The following is a 23,994-nucleotide window of genomic DNA, read 5'->3' on the forward strand; positions in this document are numbered from 1 at the left end:
AAGGAAGAAGTAAAACTGTCATTTTCCACCAATGAAGGCTACTTACAAAGACAGTCTTAGACTTGTTAGTAGCAAAATCTCTAGATAAATTATAACAAGAATTTCATCCATATGGCATATAAGTATAATATATATAAGTCCAATATGCAAAATTTGACATTTTTCCGGCATAGAAGCCACAAACAGAAAATGCAATTTCAAAAGGTGTTCGTTATGATGCCACTGAAAGTAATAAGTTCTCAAGGAATAAATCTGGTGGGAAAATGTGCATGACCTTTCTGGGGGGAAGTTATAAAACTTTATTGAAAGATATAAAGAGGAAATATAACATGTTAATGGGTAGGAAGACCGAATATCACAAAGATGTCAATTCTCCCCAAATTCCTCTATAAATTGAACCAGATTCTAATTAGAATCCTGACATGGTTCTTCTTGGAACATGACAAGCTCATTCTCAAATTTATATGAAAGAGCAAATGGCCAGTGATCACCATTTTGAAGAAGTTCAAGAGAGGAGAATTTTTACCCTGCCAGATATAGAGACCTGGCAGAGGATTTTGGTAATTAAAGCAATGTTGTGTCGGCTTCAGGGAAGATGAGTAGACGAACAGCCAGAGGAGCTCCGAGAGGACTCACTCCCGGGAAGACACCTGCCAGGGGACAGGTGGGCGGGCTGCGTCCCACTGGAGAAAGGCAGGCAGGACGCCTCGGTGAATCGTGGCAGAGCAGTTGATGGAAAAGACAAAATTAACTCCATATCTCACCATATCCTAGAATCCACCCCAAGTGTGTAAAGCCTTAACATGAAAAGCAAAACTTTAAAAGCTTTATATTTTTTTCAAGATTTCATTTATTTGAGGGCGCCCGGGTGGCTCAGGTGTTAAGCGTCTGCCTTTGGCTCAGGTCATGATCCCAGCGTCCTGGTATCGAGCTCCGCATCAAGCCCTGCATCAAGCCCCGCGCATCGGGCTCCCAGCTCTGTGGGAAGCCTGCTTTCCCTTTCCTAGTCACCCTGCTTGTGTTCCCTCTCTTGCTGTGTCTTTCTCTGTCAGATAAATAAATAAAATCTTTTAAAATTTGAGAATGAGAGAGAAAGAGAACGATGGGAGAAGGGCAGAGGGAAATGGAGCCTCCCCGCTGAGCAGGGAGCCTGGCGTGCGGCTCAATCCTGGGACCCTGAGATCATGACCTGAGCCAAAGGCAGACGCCTAATGAGTGAGCCACCCAGGCACCCCAAAACTTTAAAAGCTTTAGAAGAAAACATAGGAGAACATCTTTATGAAACAGGGGGGTGTAGGGTAGTATTTCTTATGACTCAGTCCAAAAACGACGTCGTCAGGGAAGAAGTTTATATGAGGCTACATTCAAACAAAAACTATTAAAAGCCATAACTGAGGAGATGACACCCCAAACACTGGAAAAAAAGACATGTAATGCATATAGCAATGTAAATTTGGAAATCAGAGTATACAAAGAACTTCCCCAAATAAATATAAAAGAATGGACCAAAAAAAATATGAAGAGGCAATTTAGGGAACAGGAAACACACACAGCCAATAAACACTTGCAAAAATGCTCAATGGGACCAGAAGTAAGTGAATATAAATTAAAACCACAATGAGAGGGGCACCTGGGTGGCTCAGTTAGTTAAGCATCTGCCTTCGGCTCAGGTCGTGATCCCAGGGTCCTGGGATGGAGTCCTGCATCGGGCTCCTTGCTCAGTAAGGAGTCTGCGTCTCTCCCTCCCTCTGCCTGCTGCTCTCCCTACTTGTGCATGCGCTCTCGCTCTCTCTCTGTGTGTGTGTGTCAAATAAATAAATAAAAGAAATATTTTAAAAGTAATTAAATAAATAAATCTAACCACCCCCCCCCAAAAACCCACAATGAGATGGAGGTTCACATCCATGAGGTTGACCAAAATGTAAAGCCTACAAGGCCAAGTGTGGCCGAGAATGTGGACCCCGAGCGCTCCTGAAGCATGACTCCTCACTCTATTGAAAGAAAAGATGTACAGGGCCTCCAGCTCTGGGGCTCCGTTTTAGAGAAACCTCACCCACTACCCCCGGGGGTCTGCATGTATCATAGCAGAGCTTTTTGTAAAGCAGGTTTTGCAAACCTCACTCCTATCCATCCATAGGAGATGGGCTAAGTACATTCTGATACATTCACACCATGCAAGGTTACATCCCAGCAAAAATAACCCAACTAGAAGTAGAAGTTTAAACATTTACCAACACAAATCCTCAGGCTTGTGATAAGGAGGAGGGAGTGCCCAGATTTGAGTGGCCTGAGTAAGGGGATCTCTGGGAGGACAGTCTAGGGAGGTGGATTGGGGCTGAAATGAACAAGGATTTTGTAACAGTCCCAGGTGCCGGAGGATGGAAGAGACTGTCTCCTAAGGCAATGAGCTCCCTGTCACTGGAGGTATGTGACAGGGCCTGGAGAGCTGCTCTGTGGAACCAAGCACTGGATACCAGTGGTGCAAGGGCGGGGTTGGGTAAACATGGCCTTGGTGATCTCTGCACGCATGCCCAGAAGCCCCGCGGTTCTGTGATTCAGTGTGGTTAAAAAAGGACAGGACTGAATGAGTAACCACATGGTGACACATTCCGGTGGGGAGCCAGCCCGGTGGGAAGAGGGGACGGGCCCGGCTCAGGCAGCAACACGGCTGTGTCTCCAAAACATGCTGAATGGAAGAAGCCTTCTACAGAGGGTCCGTACTGCATGATTCCATTTCTGTGAAATTCTAGAAAATGCCAAGTAATGTAGAATGACAGAAAGCACATCAGAGCTTCTGTGTGTGATGAGGGGAGGGAAGGAGCTTCTCACAGTGACGGAAGTGTCCCGTGATGTTCTGTATCTTGATCACGGCGAAGGGTCCGTGGGTGTATAGATCCATCAGAATGAATGGAACCGTGCACTTTAAATGGATCTGTTTGTTGAGTGTAAATTACATCTCAAGATGGACCCTTCAAAAAGAAGAAAAAAGATAAAGTGGGGAAGGAGGCCGGGACTGCAGCATCATTGTCTTCATCACAAGGACTGGGCCTCAGTTTCCCTATCTGTGAAAGGAGGGAGAACCTATATAAGGAGAACTTTAATTCATCTCCAGTGTAGCGGCCACAAGTGTGTCCTTCTGGGCAAGTCAGGGAGCCTCTCTGCCTTGGTTTCCTCATCTATAAAGCGGGGGAACAGCGCCCCCTCCAGTCATGTACTCAGAGCCACGAATCTCATGCTGGAGGCACACAGCTGAGGCCACTGTCCTTCCAGTCCTGCGGCCACCCGGATGCTGCCGTCCAGGCTGCTCACTTCCCATCTTGTTCCTCTGCCAACCCTGGCCCGTTGACACAGTCTATGGGCTGTCTGCAGATGGGGACATTCCAAGAGAGCGGCCTGGGTCGCTCACAGTGAAGCGCGAGTTCTTCTGAGGCAAGCTTTCTAATCTGTGTTTTTGTTCCCTGAAGTAGCAAGTTCAGTGCTAGGTATTCAAGTGGTGTGTCATCGGAGGCATGCAGAATGAAGGAGGGAGGCTGATGGCCTTCAGTCAGGGGAGGATTTTTCTTGGGTTGTCTGGAGAAGTGGCTTTCTCAGCCTGGAGGACCACTGGAGCCCTGTATGGTCGGGCAGGTTGCTCACTGCAAAAGGAAGTCCCGCCCTAGAGGGGAGAACAAGGGATAAAACCCATACATATTACCCTTCCCAAGTCATACCATGTCTTCCCAAAGAGGTGCATTCTTCTTCTTCTTTTTCTTTTTCTTTTCTTTTTAAAACAATAAACATTTTGTTCTGGAACAATTTTAGATTTTCAGAAAAGTCACAAAGATAGTAAGAGAATTCACCTCTAACCTTCACCCAGTTTCCCCTTACATCAACCTCACTTACGTAACCACAGTACCTTTGTCAAAACTAAGAAATGAACATGGGGACAATATGGGCAACTCAATTTCAGACTTGATTTGGATTTTCCCACTAACGTTCTTTTTCTGTTGCAGGATCCAATCCAGGATATCACATCGCATTTAGGTTTTGCTGTTGTTGCTTAGGTCAACGGGGGTTGCTCTAGGGACGAGCAGTGGATGGGACAAGAAGGTCAGAACAGCGGGACACCCAGAAGAAAGTCCTTCAGGGGTTTGTGAGGGAGGAAGGCCAGGGTGGGTCATGGAGGGGGGTGGGGCCACTGCCTTCCTGACCCGGTCTGATCACCGTGAAGTGTTTCCCACCGTCTCAGCTCAGTTTATGCAAAGGAGAGGGGAAAGATGCCCAAGTTTGTTGGCTGGTTTTGATCACTGACTGGCCACCTATTGGAGCTGGCCACTGTCCCGGGGTTTCCTGGTTCGTCCTAAGTGACAGTCCAACCTGGCTGACCACTGGCTCTGCATCTTTCTTCGCTTGGGTGTGGGAGCAGTGGCAAAAGGAACGGTAGGAGCCAGGTAAACTCAGAGGCCACGGGGAGAGGCTGTGCTGCTCAGATCCCGAGTCGACTCATGGCTAAGGGGAGGGGGCACTCACCCTTCCACGAGCTGCAGAACCCAGGCTTTGTCCCCGCAGCAGGGGGTGCCAGAAGAACTTGGAGTCACCGGGCCCTGGGTTTGATTTCAGGCCAGGTGGTCCTAGTGAGTCAGCTGCCTTCTTGGACCCTCCATTTGTCCATCGTTAAGATGCGCCGCAGGGCCTCAGCCCAGGGCGCCTGGTCCCCCCAGGCTGCCGCCAGCACAGGACTGGCTCATGTGGAGCACTGCCCATCACTTCCCTTTTATTTCCCCTTCTCCCTCTGCAGGCCCCCACCCCCTACCTGCCCCCCACCTGCCCCCTACCTCCCTGCCTCTCCCATCCTTCCACACTCCAGGATCCCCATCCTTGCACCTGCTTGGGGGGAGCCTTGTGTCTTGCTCATGCAATCCCCTCACCTGGAGTGCCCTCTCTCTAGCACCAGCTTTTGGGTACTAGCTCAAATGCTCACGGGCCCCAGCTCTCTCTCCGTGTAGCTCTGAGGTCCCCTCCCTGGAGATCCTCCGTGACCCCATCGCTTCCCGCCTTGTTTTTTGGACACACATGTCAGCTGGCATCTTTCCCAGGGATCAGCTGTACTTTTGCAAGGCTGAACTCACCAGTGCCTGATATTATGCTTGGCATACAGTAGGCACTCATTAAATGCTTAACACTTAGAATTTTGATCCATTGAAGTCCTGGAAGCCTGAAGTCTTTGGAGAGCAGCTCTGGCCTGGCCCCAGGGGCAAGAAGTGACGCCTCAGCCCAGAGGGTACCCAGGTCTCCCACGGGTGCCCCAGCCCAGCACCTGAGGGGCCCCGAGCTGTTCTGCCAGACCGCACGCTCCGCCTTCTGCAAACGGTTGTTGGGGCAGCAGCTTGGGTAAGTTCCACTTCCGCTTCCTCCTGCCTCCTGTCCTGCTGCGGCTGCTCCTCTGCCGGGGCGCCTTGCCAGGCTCTCCCAGCCCCTGGAGCCCGCAGAAACCCTCCGTGCCCTGAGCTGTCACCAGCCCTGCCTCCCAGGCCCCGGACACGATGCAGGCCATCAAGTGTGTGGTGGTGGGAGATGGGTAGGTACCTGGCTGAACTTCCTCCCCTGGCTGAGGCTCTCGACTGGGGTACGCTGAGACCTGCCTGTCCTGCCCAAATAGGAGTCCCCGGGAGGCAGCCGGGAGGAGCTGCTCCCTTCTTGTCCCGGGACCCAGAGAGAGCCCCTGAGGTGGGCAGAGGACAGCTTCACCCTCTTTGCCTGCTTCACTCCAGAAGCTGTTCGGGTGGAGGTGGGTGGAGGGCACAGGACGGAGGGTGGAGGTGCCTGGGTCCCCTCCTCTGCACCCCGAGACCTGGAGCACGTCTCTTACGGGACTGGTCTTCAACTCTGCGGATGCAGGTGCAGGGGTGGAGAGCCAAGATTCTGGCCTTTGTCCTTAGGCTGATCTGGGCTCTAGTATCTGGCTTGCATGGCTGTGTGTCTTTGGGCAAGCCACAGAGCCTCTCTGAACCTCTGTTCATCCATCTGGGAAGAGACCACGCCCCTGGGATTTGATGTGGGGTCACCTGACCTATTTTGAGTGGCTGTGCTGGGCATAGTGTGCTTAATAGCTATTAACCTCCTCCCCTCCTCCCTGCCTGGCTCTCCCCTCCCCCTCTGCAGCCTGCCTGGCTGGGGAGGATGTGTGGGGGATGTGGGTGAGAAGCAGGAGGGGGAGGGGGCATAAAGGGAAAGTGGAGGGAAGAAGCGATGGGAGGGTGACTGGGAGGGTCGGTGCGGGCTAGGCTGGGCTGAGGGGTCTTCTGGGCTGTGGGAGCACAGTGACCTCGAGTTGTCATGTCCCCGTGGGCCTCTTTCTAAGAAGGTCTAAGATGCCGGATCTGCCGGTCTCCGGTGCTAGCCTTCCACAGTGTCTCAGACCCCAGCCCACAGGTGCCTCCTGGGGTTTCCTGGGAGTCCAATCCAGCAAACCCCAGCATCTTGAGCTGGCAGACCTTCATTCCAACGCTCCCATTCCACAGAGGGGCAGCCTGAGGCTTGGAGAGACTCAGATCTTCCCTGGCCTGGGTCAAGTGGCCCTGACAGGACAGACGAACTTCGTTGGGCTCTGACAGGTCTCCTTAGAGCACGTCCCTTTATCAGCCTCAGCTGATTCCGACGCACCAGCCTGGCCTTATCTGCCCTCCGGCCGGGCCCTGCTCGCTTCCGCTTTGTATCTGATCCGAAGAGGGGAGGGCAGAAGCTAACGTCCCAGTCATTCAAAGTCACCTTGGTGGCAAGCTCTGGGCAGGGCAGTGGCGGGGCGAAGGTGGCCGGCCTCCTCAGAACAGGAAGTGACCAACACAGGAACGGGGCTGGAAGGCCCAGGGTTGCCCCTTTGGTTGTTAGACTTGCCCTGCACTCCCCGTGCCCCCTCCCAGCCCTGGCAACCTGCAGCCCCCGGGGAAGCCAGTGCACAGTCCCTAGCACTTACTATGCATCAGGCACTGGACTCAGTCACACACCCTCTATCTTGTCTTCCCACCAACCTAATATCAGGCCCATTTTCCAGGTGGGAAAACTGAGGCTCAGAGAAGTTAAGTAATTTGCCCAAGACCTCATAGGATGTGAGGCCAAGTCTCTCTGACTTCAAAACTCCGTGCTCTTAACGGCTGCTCTCTCTGGTGAGGTGGGAGGGAAAGAGGAGGGAGGGACAGGCTCTCCCTGATGTTGACTAAGCAGCTACGCTCTGCCAGACACGGTGCTGGCTTCTTCCATGGGCTTCACCTGATTTACGATTCAGCACACTCCTAGGAGGAGAAACACCTTGTATCCCTATGTTCAAGATGGGGAAACTGAGGCCTAGGGAGATTAAGTGTCTTGCCCAAGGCTGTGCCCCTGGGAGGTGGTGGCGCTGGGATCTGGAACCCAGGCGTGTGACGGTAGGGGGCTGGTCAGGCACCAGGGGCCCCGTGGCATTGTCCAGTTCGTGGGCTCCCAGGTACCCCCAGTTCTTAACTGTCCCAGGTCGGTGTCACCTGGAAAAGCTTGTTAAGAATACAGACTCCCAGTCCTGTCCCGCACCCGCGGCTCAGAATCTCTGAGGCAGGACCCTGAAATCTGCCCTTTAACGAATAGCCTGGATGACCCTTGTGACTCAGGCTTGGGACCGCTGATCTTGGTATTCTCAGGTGGGAGACTGAGGCCCAGAGAGCTGGGGCCGGGTCTTCCCTGAGGGCTGGGCTAGGGGACCCGGAAACCTCCCAGTGTCCTGGGCAGGGGCCATGACCGCCTTCTCCTCAACAAACCTCCTGTCTTTCAGAGCCGTGGGCAAGACCTGCCTTCTCATCAGCTACACCACCAACGCTTTCCCCGGAGAGTACATCCCCACCGTGTGAGTCCGGCAGGGGGCGGGAGCCGGGAGGATGGGGAGACACGCATCACCAAGCCCACCCCCTTGTCAGGCGCTTCCTGTGGGCTGGGCCCTGGGTGGGGCCTGGGAGGGGGGTCCCCACCGGGCAGAACTACCTGACGACCCCGTTGGAGGCAGTGAGCAACGTTGAGGGGGGGCAGTGCGGACCAGTGCCGAGGCCGTCAGAGCGGGAGAGACGGGGCTGGTGAGGCAGGATGGGAGGCCTCCCCCCCAGCTGGGTGTGGTGTGCGCAAAGGGGGGGACGCAGGGCTGAGAAGTGGAGGGGACCGTGGGCCAGTGGAGGAGGAAGAGGCTGTCCCTGGCCTCGACACCACGGAGCAGACAGCAGGACTTGCGGGAGAGGGCAGTGCCCTCTGGAGGCCAGTGGGAGGCCCTGCCCTCTTGTCGCGGGTGGAGGCAAGGCTGCTATTGGATGCCATGTGGGTGACAGCCTCGGGAGGGAAGTACTCGGGGAAGCACCGGCCCTCGGCAGCCCCTTGCTCGCAGGACAGCGTCCCCACCCCCAGCGTGACATTCATGTCTCCCAGTGGCGGCTTCTCCCCCCAACCTTCCCTTCCAGCGTCGCTGCCCCACGTTGCCTCACGTTCTGTCTGCTTGTCCCCGCCAAACACTCCTTGGGCATTTCTACCTCAGGGCCTTTGCTCAAGCCATTGGTTTGCTCTGCCTGGAGTGCCTTTCCTTCGCATGCGCATGTGTCTCAGACCTCCAGGCCAGCTGAAGCCCCCCCGCCAGACTTTCTCCCCCAGCCCCACAGCCCTCTCACTCCCCAGAGGGACTTGATCTGATCTTTCTCATGACCAGGAGTCTCTGTGGGTGGGAAGGCTCAGCCAGTTCCCTTGGGTCACCCCATTAGCTCAGTCTGGTGTCTCAGGCACGCCGTGATCTACGCACTGTCTTATACACACTGGACGTGTTTCGAGTCCACTCGAATTCATGGAGAGGTCCTGAGACGGTCCATCGGAGCTAGACTCCAGCGCTGAGGGCCAGGCACGTGCTGGAGCACATCTGCCTTTGCTTGAGCCCCATAAGAGGTGGCATTCCACCCAGGCCGCCCATGGGGGAAACTGAGGCTCATGGCAGCCAAGGGGCTTCCTGACCCCCAGGACCCTGACCGGCACCCCCGCCTGGGCTGGAGGAAGGCAGGCAGCCAGGACGGGGCAAAGAAACTCGTCAAGGGAGCCCAGAAAATGAATTTCTGCCCCAGCGTGTCTCCCAGGTCCCCAGACGGCCTGGTGATGGTGCTCGTCCCACTCCGCACCTGCCGTATTTGCCCCTAGGCCGTCAGTCACCTCCTAATGCTGACAGAGGCCTGGCTCTAGGCCAGAAGAAAGGCAGCTTTTGCACAAGGTCACTGTCACCGACCCTGCACCGGCTGCCTGCTGTCCTGCCTCTGCCTGTCCCAGCTGGGCTGGGGGCCCGTTTGCTGAAGGACATTAGACCAGTCACTTCCCCTCTTAGAGGGTCAGTTTCCCTTTTAATAGGGGCAAGGCTGGGCTGGGCAGCCCCAGGCTCACTGCCGAGGCTCCTCTCCTGGGCAGGGAGATGAAGGGCGTATTCTCTGGTGCAAGACAGGGAGAGGAGCAGAGGCCAGGCTGGACCCAATTGTTCCTAACATCTTGGAGAGTCCTGGCCCTTGGTGGCCCCTGGTGGCCTCAGGACACCACCCTTGCAGGCCAGACAGAATGAGCCAGGCAAGGTCTGCCTTTCAGGACTCTGGGCAGTTGGGTCAGACACTTAGGGCCATCTTGAAATTCTTGGCCTTTGCACAAGGGATCTTGCATTTTCCTTTTGCCTCGGCTCCTGCAAAGATGTGCCAGTCCTGCTTGTCCCCTTCCCATGTGGTCCTGGACAGATTTGTTCAGCTCTCTTGGAGGACAAGCCCTCCAAGGGGTTCCCACTATAGTGCCTGTACCCCTGGTACAGGGAAGGGGAGATAAGTCACGCAGAACTCTTGACATTGGCAGGTGGGGGCCACTGGGGAGAGTGGAGTTGGGGAAAACAGGAGATCTCTGGCACAGACATAAGATGGGGAGAGCTGCTGGAGTTTGGGGCCCGGAGGGTTTTCTGGGGAGGGTTTGCTGGGGTTGGGGGCGTGGTTCTGGGGCTGGAGAGTTTGCTGGGGCTGAGAGGGTTTGCTGGGGCCCAGGAGGGTTTGCTGGGCCTGGGAGGGTTTGCTGGGGCCCAGGAGGGTTTGCTGGGGCTAGGAGGGTTTGCAGGGCCTGGGAGGCACGTGGGCCAGCTCACGATCAGATAAGCAGGTGAGTTGCACTCAGCTCCTTGCCAGGGGTGGGGGGGTTAACAGCTCAGGGTCAAACCCTCATGCCACAGAGGGGGAGACGGAAGCCGGTCTTGGGTAGGGTATTGGGGATACCAGAACATGGCAGGAGGACCCTGCGCTTGCCTGCCTGTGACATAGGGACTCTCCCACACCCACGTCTCCCGCTTACAACCATTCTCAAAAGGAAGCCCAGATGAGTTTTCAAAAGTGAAAATGAGATGCAGCTGTGCCCAGACCTAAACCCCCTCCCATGGCCCCCCTTCACATTTGATACCGTCTTCCCTCCTGCCGTGTGAGTCCCTGAATGGCACCTGCCCCCCACCTCCAGCCTCATCTCCTACCATACCCTTACCTACTCACTCCAGACCCTTGGGCTTCCTTGTGGATGCCACCAGCCTCCCCCACACCCTGGTCCTCCTCCTTGCCATCACTCCGTTCCCTGCTCAGGGATCACTTCCCCGACCCCCTCTCTCAAGGGGGTCCCGCCACCCCGGCCCCAGGCCCCGCCACCCCACCCCCCTGCTTGATGTTCTTCGTAGCTCTTACTGATCTGACTTCCCCTGCTGGCTCCGGGAGGACATCTGTCCAGTTCACGGCTATCACACCAGCTTCTAGAACAGAGCGAGCACGTCGCTGGCTCTCTGGAGTGACGGGGAGCTCTGGTCTGCGCTGAGAAGGTGCCAGAACTCAGCCACCAGCGGACGGCTCGGCTGGTGGGAAGGAAAACCACACAGTTAATTTAGGGCCCATTGGCCAGTACTCGATTTTCACCTGCATTTCACCTCCTGACAAGTCAAGCCTGGAATCCCATGGATGCGGACACCCAGAGTCTTCCGCTGGGCGCTCACTGCCCCTCGCCCGTCCTCCTGCCACCACGGGCAGCCCCTTGTGCCCCGCCGGGGACACCCTCCACCTCCCCCAGCCACCCTCCTCTCTCCGCTCTTACTGCCAGCTCTACAAGCCTCCCACTGGCCCCCCAGCTTCCCCTCTGACCCTCCTTCCGGGCTTCATCACCCAGTGGCCAAGAGGAGCCTTTTATTTTTTTTAAAGATTTTATTTTAGATTTTATTTATTTATTTGAGAGAGAGAGAAAGACAGACAGAGTGAAAGAACATGAGAGGGGAGGTCAGAGGGAGAAGCAGACTCCCCACAGAGCTGGGAGTCTGAAGTGGGACTCGATCCCAGGACTCTGGGATCATGACCTGAGCCGAAGGCAGTCGCTTAACCAACTGAGCCACCCGGGTGCCCCAAGAGGAGCCTTTTCTAAATGCAGATGTGATCACACATCACCCATCCCCGCAGCCCCTCCTGGCCAAGCCTCTCCGCCGTGGCCTATTGGCCTGAGGACCGAGACTTGAGTCCCAAGAGGGGTCCACGCCCCGTCTGACCTGGTCACTCCTCTCTGGTCCCCATGTCACCAGTCATGCATGCCCTCTGATCTCTGGGTTCCTTGAGTACACCTTCTTCCTTTCTGGGGGGTGGGGGTCAGGTGATGGATGCTGTGTGTTGAGCTCCCTTCCCCCACCTCCCCAATCCCCTGCTCCACACCATTCCAGGGTCAGGGCTGGGCCTGTGGCCCTGGGAATGCAGAAGGAGGCCGCACGGACTCCGGGTGAACACAAGCCATTTGTGTCACCTCGGGCAGGTCTCTTCTATTCCCAAGTCTGTGCCCTCATGGGTAGCATGGGAACAAGTGTGGTGACCGCTCCCTGGGCCCACTGAAGTGGTCTAAATAGGAAGGGCCTGGAACAGTCATTGATACCCCTGGGTGCTCAGCAAATGTGAGTTCTCTGTCTTCCCACAGCTCAGGGAAGCCCCACGCCCAGGCTCGGAACAGGACTTACTTAGTCCTGGCCACTGCCAGCTGACTGTGAGATCTTGGGCAAGTGCCTTCCTGTCTGTGGGCCTGTTTCCTCATCTGGAAAAAGCAGTGGGGGCTGGCCAGAGCGGTGGTGTAAAGTTCCTCTGGTCCTGGCCACCCCTGAGTCTCAAGTAAGGGGGACCCCGGGGGCCGTGGATCCCTGCTGCGTGCTTGCAGCGATCCCCTGGGCCCTGGCGGCCAGGCCTCTGGGGAGGGACAAGCGGGTATGTGTGAGGACATTGGAAATGTGGTCTCAGCAGCTTAGCATCTCCCCTCGGGGTGACCTGACTGTCTTCTGTCTCTTTGGATCCTCCTAATGGCCCTAAGAGAAAGGACTTTTTTTCTCACATTGAAGAAAGTGAGGCTCAGAGAAGGTAGGTGACTCACTCAGGGTCACACAGCCAGAACGAGGCTTCACAAGGAACTCTGGTCCCTCCTAGTTCTGGGTGGCTGTCCCTGGGGAAATCAACCCCCACCTCCAGCCCCTTGCTCACTAACAGAGGTCACAGAAGGAGCAAGGCTCGAATCCCAACTCCTGTGCTTATCAGATGGTTGGCCTTGGAAAAGTTACTTGACATCTTGAGGCCTCAGTTTCCCCATCTGTCTGATGGGAGTAACTTGAGGTTCTTTTGGCTTAGGTTACCTGGGACTTCAAGACCTAACATAGAAAGGTCCCTAGCTTTCTGCCAGGCCCCAGATCTGGTACTTGATGCTGCTCCAAGGCCCCAGGACCCTGCTCTTTCCCACTGCCATGGTCCCTGAGACCATGGGGATGGCTCCAAGAGGACACAGGCCTTTGGCTCAAAGAATCTTGGGAGGCTTTTGGGCACCAGAATTTCAGGCTGGACATTAGAGAGAAGAGTGTCCCAACCCTGTAAGTGTGTCCCGAAGGGATGTTCCTGACCGAAGCCAAGGACAACCCAGGCCCTTCTTTTCCTATCGTACCCTGCAGTGTCTCCCTGGATAGTGACTTCTTCCTGACATCCCCCGGCAGTGTGGATGGTCCAGAGCTGGTACACGGAGCACCTACCGTGTGCCTTATACTGTGCTGGCCTCAGGGCGCCATGAGGAGCAAGCCAGGCACGGCACCTGCTTTTGGCGCAAAGATTGCTGGCTTGGGGCCTGGACTGACTGGGGGCCAGGAAAAGCTTCCTAGAGGAGGTGACCTGGAGATGAGGCTAGAGGCGGGTGAGTAAGAGTCAGCCGGGTACGGGGAAGAGGAGCGAGGGAGGAAGAAGAGTGGGAACTCAGAGGAGGAGTGTCTGTAAGAACTTCCAGGCAGCGGGGAACGGGTCATCTGCGGAACTGAGAGGTGACTGGAACGCTCCACGGATGAATAAGCATGGTGTGTTCAAATGCCAGGCTGCTCACTTCTGGGTGTGTGTGTGTGTGTCTTCCTCAGAACAGGTGTCTTTGGAGTCACTCTGAAACATTAGGGCTTCTTCAGCCTGTCACTGAGCAGTATTCTGAGAGGGCTTCCTGGAGGAGGTGGCATTCCAAGGGCTTCAATTCGGTTCGCTTTAATTCCGATCCACTCACTAAGTGCCAGGCCTGAGACTAGAGAGGAAGAAGGCACAGGTCCTGCCCTCTTGGAGCCCAGGGCCCCTGGCAAGACAGAGACACCCTAACAGCCTCTTTCAGTCAAGATAAAGAGGGAGGGAACAATGAGCTCTTTCCAGGTGAGGGACAGGGAAGGAGGTGACCTGGAGGTTTCCCGAGAGAGGAGGAACTACCTGGGTAGGATTTTGAAGCACGAATAGGAAACAAGGGTGAAAGGGTATAAAAGGTTATTCTAGACAGAGGCACAGATGGGAGAAAAATCCTAGAGAGTGGGTAGGACTGTGTGGTCAGGATAAGTGGGAACATTTGGACATAGAGAGGTGGGGAAGGGCATTCTGGGCAGGAGCAAGTCCAGGGAGGTAGGCAGTGTAGGCTTTGTCCAAGAAACAGCTTGGCTGGCATATGAGGGGAGGAGAAGGTAGAGGAGCCTGAGGTCTCAGTGGGCCAGGTCCAGGGATGCAGAGCAGGGCCTGCATGGGTGGCCTCAGTGAGGAGAGGCAAAATGATGATCCTTGGCCCTCATGGGCAGGAGGTGAGGGCATCTCCAGAAGGCACAGGGCAGTGAATGCTAGAATCACGCACAACTGATTTCCCACTTAGTTTGGTCACTCACTGGCTGTGTGGCCTTGGGGAGGTCACTATACCTCTCTGATCCCAGTCTTCTTTCCCACAGGCTGAGAAACCAGCACCTTCCTCTAGTGAGAAATACTGTTGGGTTGAATAAAAAGAAAACCTAGAAGCTTGTTTGATTGCCCAGGTGGCCTCGCTGGTGCTGGCAGGGGATTTTGGCTGTTCCTGTCAGTACCTTGCCCCACCATCCCTTTGGCGCATGTCTTATCTGTGTTTTGGTGGCATTTCTTGAAATTGTCTGTGACTGACGGCTTTCAGTGTGCACTCGGGGATGGGCTGGAAGACCAGGGATTTAGCGCCCCAGGACATCCTTCTGCCAATGAAGACAGAGGGCTGGATAGAGACCCCAAGTCATGCTCCTCAGAGGCACCCCGTCTCCAGGGGCCCCAACAGTAACAGCTCACTGGCTGGCCCTTCCTTGTCTCTTCCCCACTCCCCTCCCAAGGCTGCCACTGTGTTGCCTCCTCATCTCAGGGTTTTCTTTGAGGGGGACCCCTCCTGCCTCGGGGGTGACCAACCTCAGGTTAGCACAGGAGGTTGGAAAAGTCGGATCAAGTCTTAGAGGAAACGGCCTATGGCCTCAAAAAATCACCTCTCAAAGGATAGGCAGGGGCAGAAAGGTGATTGGAGACAATGTTTTCCTCTTGATGCTTACCTGCATTAAAATTTTTTTTAATGTAGGGGCACCTGGGTGGCTCAGTGGGTTAAACCCTCTGCCTTCAGCTCAGGTCGTGATTTCAGGGTCCTGGGATTGAGCCCCGCATTGGGCTCTCTGCTCAGCTGGGAGTCTGCTTCCCCCCCATTCTCTCTCTGCCTGCCTCTCTGTCTACTTGTGATCTCTGTCAAATAAATAAATAAAATCTTAAAAAAAAATTTTTTTTAATGTAATGAATCAGTAAGGAAAAAAAAAAGGAAAGAAAAGCCAAGTGCCTAGCGCTGTGTGACTGCCTATGGCCGCCCCTGCCTTGGTCTTGGCCTCCGCACGGAGCGATGCGAGGCTGACCGCAGGCCTGCGCTCGGGGCGTGGACACTGACTCTTCTGTCCCCCCACAGTTTCGACAACTATTCAGCCAATGTGATGGTGGACAGCAAGCCCGTGAACCTGGGGCTGTGGGACACGGCCGGGCAGGAGGACTACGATCGCCTCCGGCCACTCTCCTACCCACAGACGGTAAGCTGCCCTGAGCTCAGCCTGCTCCAGCTGGGGACGATGCCCTGGAGCCAGTGGCTGGGGAACCCTGCCCATCGCAGCAATACCCTCCTGGGCGGACCGGGGCCTCCTCCCCGTGCCCCTCCCTGCCCTCCTTCAGTCCCCCTGCTCTCACTGTGCCCGTCTCTCCAGCCCATCTGGCACTCTATGGGCTCTGGCTCCTCCTGGCTCCCCAGGCAGACCCTGGATGGGGCCTCCATAGGGAGCCCAGGACTCTGAGTCCCAGGGGTTCTGGGGAGGGGAGGAGAGATGGGGGGCAAGCTTGCAGGCGGCTCTGTGGCTGCTAGGCCCTGGCATCCTTGGTGTTCCTTCCAGGCTGGCGACCTGATGACAGGTAGTGAGTGCCTGGTGAGGAGTATGGGTTCTGGAGGCAAGCCCTTCATCTCACTTTCCCCATCTGTAGAATGGGGCCGTAGCCACACTGCCTGTAGAGGGTCCCCTGAGGATTCACCACTTGGGACAGGCTTTTCGGAAGGGTTGGATAAACAACTCAGGGGCTGCCTGCGTGTGGAAGGGCCAGGCTGGGATGCCTCCAGGCCTCCTCTCTGGGTGACGGTTGCCTGCTCTGTCCCCAGGATGTCTTCCTCATCTGCTTCTCCCTTGTCAGCCCTGCCTCCTATGAGAACGTCCGGGCCAAGGTGAGCAGCACAGAGCGGGACTTTGGGGGCTTGGGGCAGGTGACCCTGAGGGAGGGAGGGGCTACAGGGGGCGTGGGCAGAGAGCATTCCCAGGGCCAACCAGGGCTGGGGGACAGTGCTGGGGAATCTGGGGGTGAGACTCAGAGGGGGTTCAGAGGGGGCTGGGGTGGTTAACTTTCCTCCCCACACTCTATAACCATGTCCCCTCTCTCCTCTGCACACAACCTCTGCCTGCCTTTTATCTCTCGTGAATCTTGCTTCTTCTTTTCCTGTAACCACATCCCCCCCACCCTGGACCACCTCATGCCGCCTCTCCTCACCCCCTCGTGTCCCTTCATCTCTTCTCATACTTGGCGCCTCTCTTGTCCCCACGCCCATGCCCCCTGTGCCTCCCCCACCCCTCTGCCTGCCCAGTGGTTCCCCGAGGTGCGACACCATTGCCCCAGCACACCCATCATCCTGGTGGGCACCAAGCTGGATCTGCGGGACGACAAGGACACCATTGAGAGGCTGAAGGAGAAGAAACTGGCGCCCATTACCTACCCGCAGGGCCTGGCCCTGGCCAAGGAGATAGGTACGGGGCTCGGGGAGGGGAGGGGAGCTGGCTGGCTGGGAGAAGTGCCCTGGAGCGGACAGAAGCAGGCACAGAGTGACACGTGCGGTGGCTGCTCTGAGCACGAGCAGCCAAGTCAAGCTCGGGTTATCCGGGAAGGCTTCCTGGAGGACGTGCCTCTGCCTTAGGTTTGAAGGATGACTTCCCTGCTGCCTCCTTCTCACCTCCCTTTCCCCAGCCCCCCTCCTCAGCCCAGCTGCTCTTTGCCTCCTGATCCCTGGGCCAGAGAAGTAAAGTGACTTCTCCAGGTCACGGAGCCAGGGTGGGGCAGAACTGGAATTTGAATGCAAGACAGCAAATTGCTGGTCTGGGGGCTTCCTCGTGGGGACTCGGAGCTGCCCGCCCCAGGGAGGCTGTAACTGGGGGGTCTGGCCTCTCTCCCGGCACCTGCGCCTGCTGTCCCAGGTCCAGTCCTGACCTGCCTGCCGCCTGGGGATGGGACACCTGCCCTAGAACCTGGTGTCCCCAGCCGGGTTTGACCCCCATGAGCAGTGACACCCCGTACCCCGGCCCGGGGCACTCTGCCTCGCCGCCACAGGGTCCTGCGGGTCCAGGGTTTGGCCCCTGAGTAGGTAGGGTCTCCCCGCCCCAGCCCTGCCTCAGCCCCACCGCTCTTCCTTCCACCGGAAGTGGGAGGGCTCTGGGGACTCACATCTCTACAGGAAGAGAAACCGCAGCTGTCTCCTCCCCTTTCCTGTGACTAGTCTGAGACAGGGCCATCTCCCTCTAGGGACCTTGGGCTGCCTCTTAAGCCTTGGGTCCTGAGCCCCACCCTGGGGTCCTTGGCTCCTCAGCCTGCTGGCTTTCCAGCATGGAAAGATGCAAGGTGGGGGGGTTGTACCCTTGCCTTCTCTTGTTCTCGGACCAGCCCATCCCCCAACTCCTTTTGCCCTGGGGGTCTGACTCTCTAGCCTACATGTGACCCATCCCCTTCTAAAGCACGTGCTTTGGGGCAAGGAGAAGGGGGCTGGAAGCCTGGATGTTGGTCCTGGCTCTAGCACTGATAGTGTGTGTGACCTCAGGAAAGTGGGTCCCCCCTCTGGGCCTCAGTTTCTCCATTTGCACCAGCTGGCCTGCGTGATCCCCGAAGGTGCTTTCTCCTCTGTAAAGCTCGAGGCTCGAGGTCCTGCCTTGGTCCCTGGATGATCCCTCCTGGAGCTGATCCCAAGTGTGGGTGGCGCAGGGGCAGTGACTTTGAATTTGACTCAGACCAGTCGGGGCCCAAGGGGAGGCCCAGGAGAGCTGCAGGTCTAATGGCAGTGGGGGACAGCAGCTGCCTCCTAGCCTGCCCCCCCACCAGGTCCTCTGCAGTTCCTTGGCCCTGCCTGCCTCAGCCTGACAAGCTGTCCTAGGTTACCATGTCTTAGACAGACGGGAGGCTCAGGCACAAACAGACTGACGGGAGTCGTCAGGTGGTCAGGCAGAGCCAAAGGGAGCGCAGCACCCCCCCTCAGGACCCTTGTTCTGGATGCCACTGGGCCAAGAAGAGCAAGAGGGTGGCTGGTTCTAGGGAGGAGGCATTTGGTAGGTGTGGAAGAAGCGGACACGGGCTGTGGTCCCTTGCAGGGAGACAGTAGCCAGATGCCCAGGGACAGCCTTCTAGGCATCCTTCTAGCTTGTCAGGCTGAGGCAGGCAGAATGTTATAAGGTGATGAGGCTCCCAGACTGAAGCAAGGGCCCTCTGTCCCTGCCAGCCAGGCCCTGGGACCACTGCCCACACTCCCTGGTGGGAGAGTGCTCCCGAGTAGAGGGGAGACATCCGGCACGTGACTTTGTGCAAGGGACGTGCTCTCTGAACCTCACTTCCTTGTCCCTGCTCCACTTTTGCTTTCTTCCCAACCCCAGGGCCTCCGTGGGCTTCCTCCTTCGAGGGGCTGCCCCCTCCGGAAGTCCTGGCTCCCCTCTCCCCAGGTGCGTGTCTCTGGGACCCAGGCTTCCCCTCTCTTGGCCTGTTTGTTCATCTGTAAGTGGGGAATCATCTGTAAGTGGGGAAGTATTTCTTCTCATGGTTTTTTTGGAAGCACCCAAGCCAGTACTTGGCAGGGAACAGGTGCCCATCAGAGTCTGTCTGCTTCCTCCCCGAGAGAAGACCTGACCCCAGCATGGGGGCAAAGTTCTCCTTCCTTTCTTCTTGTTCCTGAAATCAGCCCCCAGCCCTCTCGAAGAAACTGTGTTGTTCCCCTCTCGGGGAAACTGTGTTGTAGTGCTCATGGGAACTCACAGAGGTTCCTTCCAGAAGGTCAGGGACTGCTGCCCCTGGAGTGGGGGCTCAGCCTGCCTTTCTGGCTGTCTGGGCCCCAGGCTCCTGCCCTGAGCTGTCACCTGGAAGAAGGCCGGTCCCCTCAGGCGGGGGAGGGAAAGCGCTCTCATCCTGTTCCCTCACGGACAGCCCCCTGCCATCCCACGGGGGAAGAGAAACATCTAGCATGGGACTTTGGACAGATGACTCCCCACCTATGAACCTCGGTGTCCTCGTCTGTAAAATGAAGTGACGCTAAGGAATGGTCAGATGACATTTGGAAGGTCCTGGCGAGCACCTCAGGCCTCCTGGGGAAGCCATGTCTAAGAAAACTCCAGACCTGCCCCTGTGGGTCTTGGCCTCTCCTTTTGAGGTCCAGCTCCCTATTCCAGGCACGAGGAAGCGGAGGCGGTGGTTCCCTGACCCCACGGCCTGCACAGTGTGTGGCCCGGGAGAGGTTTCTGCCCAGGGACCTCCCTGACCTCGGCTTCTGCCTTCTTGCTGCCCCCCTGCCCCCCCACCAGACTCTGTGAAATACCTGGAGTGCTCGGCCCTCACCCAGCGAGGCCTGAAGACCGTCTTTGATGAGGCGATCCGGGCCGTCCTGTGCCCCCAGCCTGCGCGGCCACAGAAGCGTCCCTGCAGCATCCTGTAGGGTAAGACGGCCTCCTTCCCTGCTCCGTGACCGTCTGCACCCAGACACAGCAGGTTCCCGCCGGGAAGGGGCGTCCTGCCATGGCTCTGTGGCCTTCCGTTTCGCCGGGGATGGCATTTAGGCCAAGACAGAAGGGGGAGTATCAAAGCGGCCTCAGTTTCCCTATTTGCCTGAGCTCCCTTGGCTGGGACCCCGGGTCTCAGAAGGAGGGTGTGTCGAAAAAAGCTAGAGCCACGGCAGGGTGCCATGAGGCTTCTACTCTGCCAGCCCTGCAGGAGGGACGGGGATGGAAAGATGCCTTTGGCCCCTGCCCCCAGGAGAGCCCAGTGGGTCCAGGGAGACCTAACACCCACCCATAAGGGTGGAGGCAGGGCAGACGGAGCTGAGGCTCTTGGGGCGGAGGAGGGACCCGTGTGGGTCGGAGGCAGCCTGGAGAGATGGGACAAGAAGGATGGAGGGGCCTCGGTGTGGTGGGCGAGCAGGGTGGGCCGATGGGAGGACCAACCTGAACGAAAGCTGTGAGCCTTGAGGGGGGACACGATTCTGCTTGTCCCCAGGTCCTTACCCCCTGCATGTCTCCTTTCCAGGTGGCGCCCAGCCCTCCCAGCCAGATGGCTGTGACCTCCGGGGTCCTCACCCAAAGCCCAGCAGCACCCCGGCTGGCCCTGCTGTCCCCTCCCTGTGGTGTTTCTTAGCAGATGGCTGCAGATTGGTTGCTCGTCTTCTCCGGGCTGGAAGCCCTTGGGGGGCTGGAAGGCTGTGAACTTGCAGGCTCCGCTCTGATCCCTTCATTCTCCCGCCTTCGCAGGGGCCAGAAGGGAGCCATTAGTGTGGTCAGCGCAGCTGCCGCACGTGGCAGCATCTACCCCTTGACCCCAGTTCCACCAAATGCCCGGATCCCTTCTGGAAATTTCGGGCAGGATGGTGGCCAGCCACCACTCACATACCTTCAGGGATGGGTCTCTCCCTCCCTCCTGAGGTGGCTACTCCCGTATTGATGGTCTTGCTTGTCTGAACGTTCTCCTTCTCCTGAGCTAAAATGGGTATCTCAGAAGTTTGCTCCTGCGGCCTTAGCCCTCCTCTTCCGGACAACATCAAATCAAATTCTTTACATGTCAGTGGGTCCCTGCAGCAGCCAGTCAAAAACCGGGATCCCACTGACTCCTCGGGTCGCTCAAGTCTTTCTCCGTCATTCACAGAGCTACATTTGCCTGTAGGAGTCTTGAAACTTTCAGACCCTGCCAGTCAGGACTTTTGCTACTGCAAATGGAAAACCTAATTCAACATGCTTAAGCAGAAAATAAACCTATTGATCCAAATTTGAAAATATCATGACTTCAGGTGCAGTTCGATCAAGGGGGCTCAAAGCATGTCATCAGGGCTTGCTTTTCTGTACCTCTTTGCTCTACCTTGTGCTGTCTGGTTCATTCTCTGGCAGGTGACACTCAGAGCATCCTTGCAGGTTCAAAGTTAGCTTAAAAAAGGGAGGGGGGCAAGTTTCTGCCCCAGGTGAAGTTCTAATTAAGGTTTACTCTGATTGGACCAGCCCAGGGCTGCTGAGCTCTGATTGGCCAGGCTGGACCTCTTGCACTGCTAGAGCAAGGAGCGGAGGCAATGGGGGCATAAACCTTGCGTTTTAGGATGGAGGAGTTTATTCCTAATGAAGACTGAAACCTTGCTGGAATGTGGGGCTATGGGTGTCAGGCAGTCAGAACTCCCCAGCCTCCACTGCTGGAGCTCGCGGAACTGTCCCCGCGGTGCAAGGAAGCAATGCCTGTCCGGCAGGCACTAAGCCAAGGCGAGTTTCTTTACAAGAGGAGAGACTGTTGTAAGGAGTTAAGTTCATCCGTTAAGTCCAACAGCACCTGGTGTGGAGCAGGTCCCACCGTAGTGTTGGCTCCTTTTCAAGTGCCGGCCTTTCGCGCAGGGGAGGTGTGTGTTTGCGGGGGGGGGGGGATTACTCCTCCCTAACCCAGCGGCACCCATGTGTACAATGCACATTTATTGAGCACCTTCTCACTCTGTTCTAGGTGCGGGGTCCAGCGGTGTGCACGAGTCATTGCCCTCGTGGGCTGACCCTCTAGAGAGGCTGCAAGGAAGGAATAAAAAGAGAGATCTAAGACCCCACTCCTGACAGCACAGAAGTCCCCCAACCCCCAGCCAGGGAGATGCTTTGGGTTTCTACCTTCTGCTCCCCCAGGGCTGCCCCCTACGTACTGAGGTTCTTGGGAGGGGGCCCGCCAGCTCACTGGCCTCTTGGAAGGGGCTGGGTTGCAGGGGGGTGGGGGGGGTGAGGGGGGGTGGGGGGAACCCCGTGGCGTTTCTCAGTTTCAGCTCAGACAAGGCCTTTATGTTTTTAAGGTTACTTCTCCTTGGAAACCAACCACCCCCGTGAAAAACCCACACACACATGACTCACACACCGACCCCACACCGTATATATACGTTTGTTGTTTAGAAGCCCTGGGGTGCCCCCTCCAGTTGGCCAAAGTCGGAGGAGAGCCTTTTTTGCTCCCTGCCCTCCAGGGGCCTCCAGATAAATCTGGGCCTCTTTCTGGTGGGCCCCGGGGGGCCGGTCACGCTCCCCTCCCTCTCTCCTTCCCTCCACCCTGGGACTGAACTCTCATTTCCTCAAAGCCACTTTGAGACCTCTTTCATCCACGCCCTTCCACACCCTGGTCTGGTCCTCTTTTCTTCGAATGATTTCCTCTACTCCTCGAACTTCCCTGCATGTCGAGGGCAAGCAGGGTGGGGGTGGGTGGGTGGGGGGGCGCTCTGCCCTACATCTCTTCCCGGGAGCCCATCCCAGTGGGCACAGTCCTTGCTTTATGCCAGTAACATCAGTAAATAGATTCTCTTGCCTCTGTGTGTTCTCACCTAGCACAAATTATCTCATTTAATCCCTAAGAGCCTTCCAGTGGAGATTCTAGCCGCTGGGTTTGGCTGAGGCCCAGGAGGGAACAGGAGCCGGAGCTAGAGCTCAATTCACCCGGGCAGACAATCTACTCTCCCACCTTCTTCCACTACCACCATCCTTCTTGCTAACAGACACCTAGTTCCGTGCAGAACAGCATGGTATCCAGCCCCAGATTAAAACTCTTGTTTTCCCAGCCTGTTTTGCAGCTGGGGTCCCAAGGGTGCACAGCGCTGGCCCAAAAGGCAAGGGTAAGGCAGCTGGAGAGGTGACTTCTGTGACAGTGTTTGTTCTCTTCCACCAAAAAATGGTCACTGCCCTTTGTCCCGTCCCCTTCCCTGATCAAAACTGATGTGATGTCTGGAGCTGCAGCAGCCATCTTACACACTTGAAACCACAAGCATGAAGATACACACTAACATGTTCAGCATGGAGGAGCAGAAAAATTAAAAGAGCCTGGATCCTTGACACCTTTGGTCGGCAGCTGAGCCAATGTCAAAAGCTGCCTTGTTATGGGAACAAAAGGAAAACGAAACCATGGATGGTGTACACCATGGTGGGTCAGGCCTCCATTACTGTTGGCTGACAGCATTGTAACTGAGGTTTTAGGTTTCTTAACCCCGTGCTCTTTCCACTGTATCATTGTGTCCAGCGGTCACTGGACATGGGGTGAGTCACTCGCTTCTGTTCTACGAAGTGGCTGAGCACCAGAGGCCCTTTTGATAGGAAAGAGAAACCTCCAGAGGAGTAGGTGAGGAGCTGGTTTTGAAACAGGAAGAGCTGTTGGTTGCGGGCAGAAGCTGACAATTTGGTGATTCTTCACTCCAAAGGCAGCCATCCCTGAACACCCACCTAGGAGGGGCAGGCCCGGGCTGGGCAGCAGGACATCAGACTGGGAGCCTTGCCATGACGTCATTTCCTGGTGGGCGTGGAAAGCACCTGCCGGATGAGCTAATTCATTTGGGGCTTCCGGTCTCAGAGCCTGGCTGCTCCTTGCTCCTTCCTCCAAAGCAGAGGCCTGGGGGTCCCCCTGACTCCCCTAATTCCCTCGCCCAGCATCCAATGGTCACCAAAACTGGAAAATCTGGCGTCTCGTTGTATGCTAACCCCACCCCTTTATCTGGCCCCACTTCCGCTCCCTGTTTTGGGCTTTTTGCATCTCTTCTCTGGACGGTAGCCGTGACCGCCTCACGGGCCTCCCTGCATCCGCCGTCCCCGCCAGGAGCAGCTCAGGGTCTCCTTCTCATTTACAAACAGCTGTGCCTCTCAGATGCCACCATGTGCGCCTCTTGCCTTAACAAATGCTTGTATGACCATGGTTTCATTCGGTCATCTACTCATTTAGCGAATCGTTATGGGGATTGTGCAGCAAACACAGGGTTTGAGCGTGAGTCAAGCATGGGCTTGTTCCTAGGAGCTCGCAGCCCAGGGAGGGGAGCCCAGCAGAGCCAGCAGAGAGCCCTGAGAAACAGCCCTTCTGCTTGGATGGCTCACCATGACCCTAA

General features: G+C 56.4%; 1 protein-coding gene across 2 annotated transcripts; it reads left to right on the forward strand.

Moving 5' to 3' along the window:
• Positions 1 to 5,387: 5,387 nt before the first annotated feature.
• RAC2 (Rac family small GTPase 2) lies at positions 5,388 to 20,902 on the forward strand. 2 transcript variants are annotated; one of them, XM_046012624.1, is made up of 7 exons: positions 5,388 to 5,557; positions 7,781 to 7,852; positions 15,274 to 15,391; positions 16,006 to 16,068; positions 16,483 to 16,642; positions 19,445 to 19,576; positions 20,163 to 20,902. In XM_046012624.1, exons 1-6 carry the CDS (start codon positions 5,523 to 5,525, stop codon positions 19,573 to 19,575), a joined length of 579 nt encoding a protein of 192 aa, XP_045868580.1. In that variant the 5' UTR covers positions 5,388 to 5,522; the 3' UTR covers position 19,576; positions 20,163 to 20,902. The 2 variants fall into 2 exon arrangements, with proteins under 2 accessions (XP_045868580.1, XP_045868581.1); XM_046012625.1 differs by lacking the exon at positions 20,163 to 20,902 and having other exon boundaries at positions 16,483 to 16,649; positions 19,445 to 19,505.
• The last annotated feature ends 3,092 nt before the right edge of the window (positions 20,903 to 23,994 follow it).

Source organism: Meles meles, chromosome 7 (genome assembly GCF_922984935.1).
Source record: "Meles meles chromosome 7, mMelMel3.1 paternal haplotype, whole genome shotgun sequence".
In the NCBI taxonomy this organism is placed as follows: Eukaryota; Metazoa; Chordata; class Mammalia; order Carnivora; family Mustelidae; genus Meles; species Meles meles.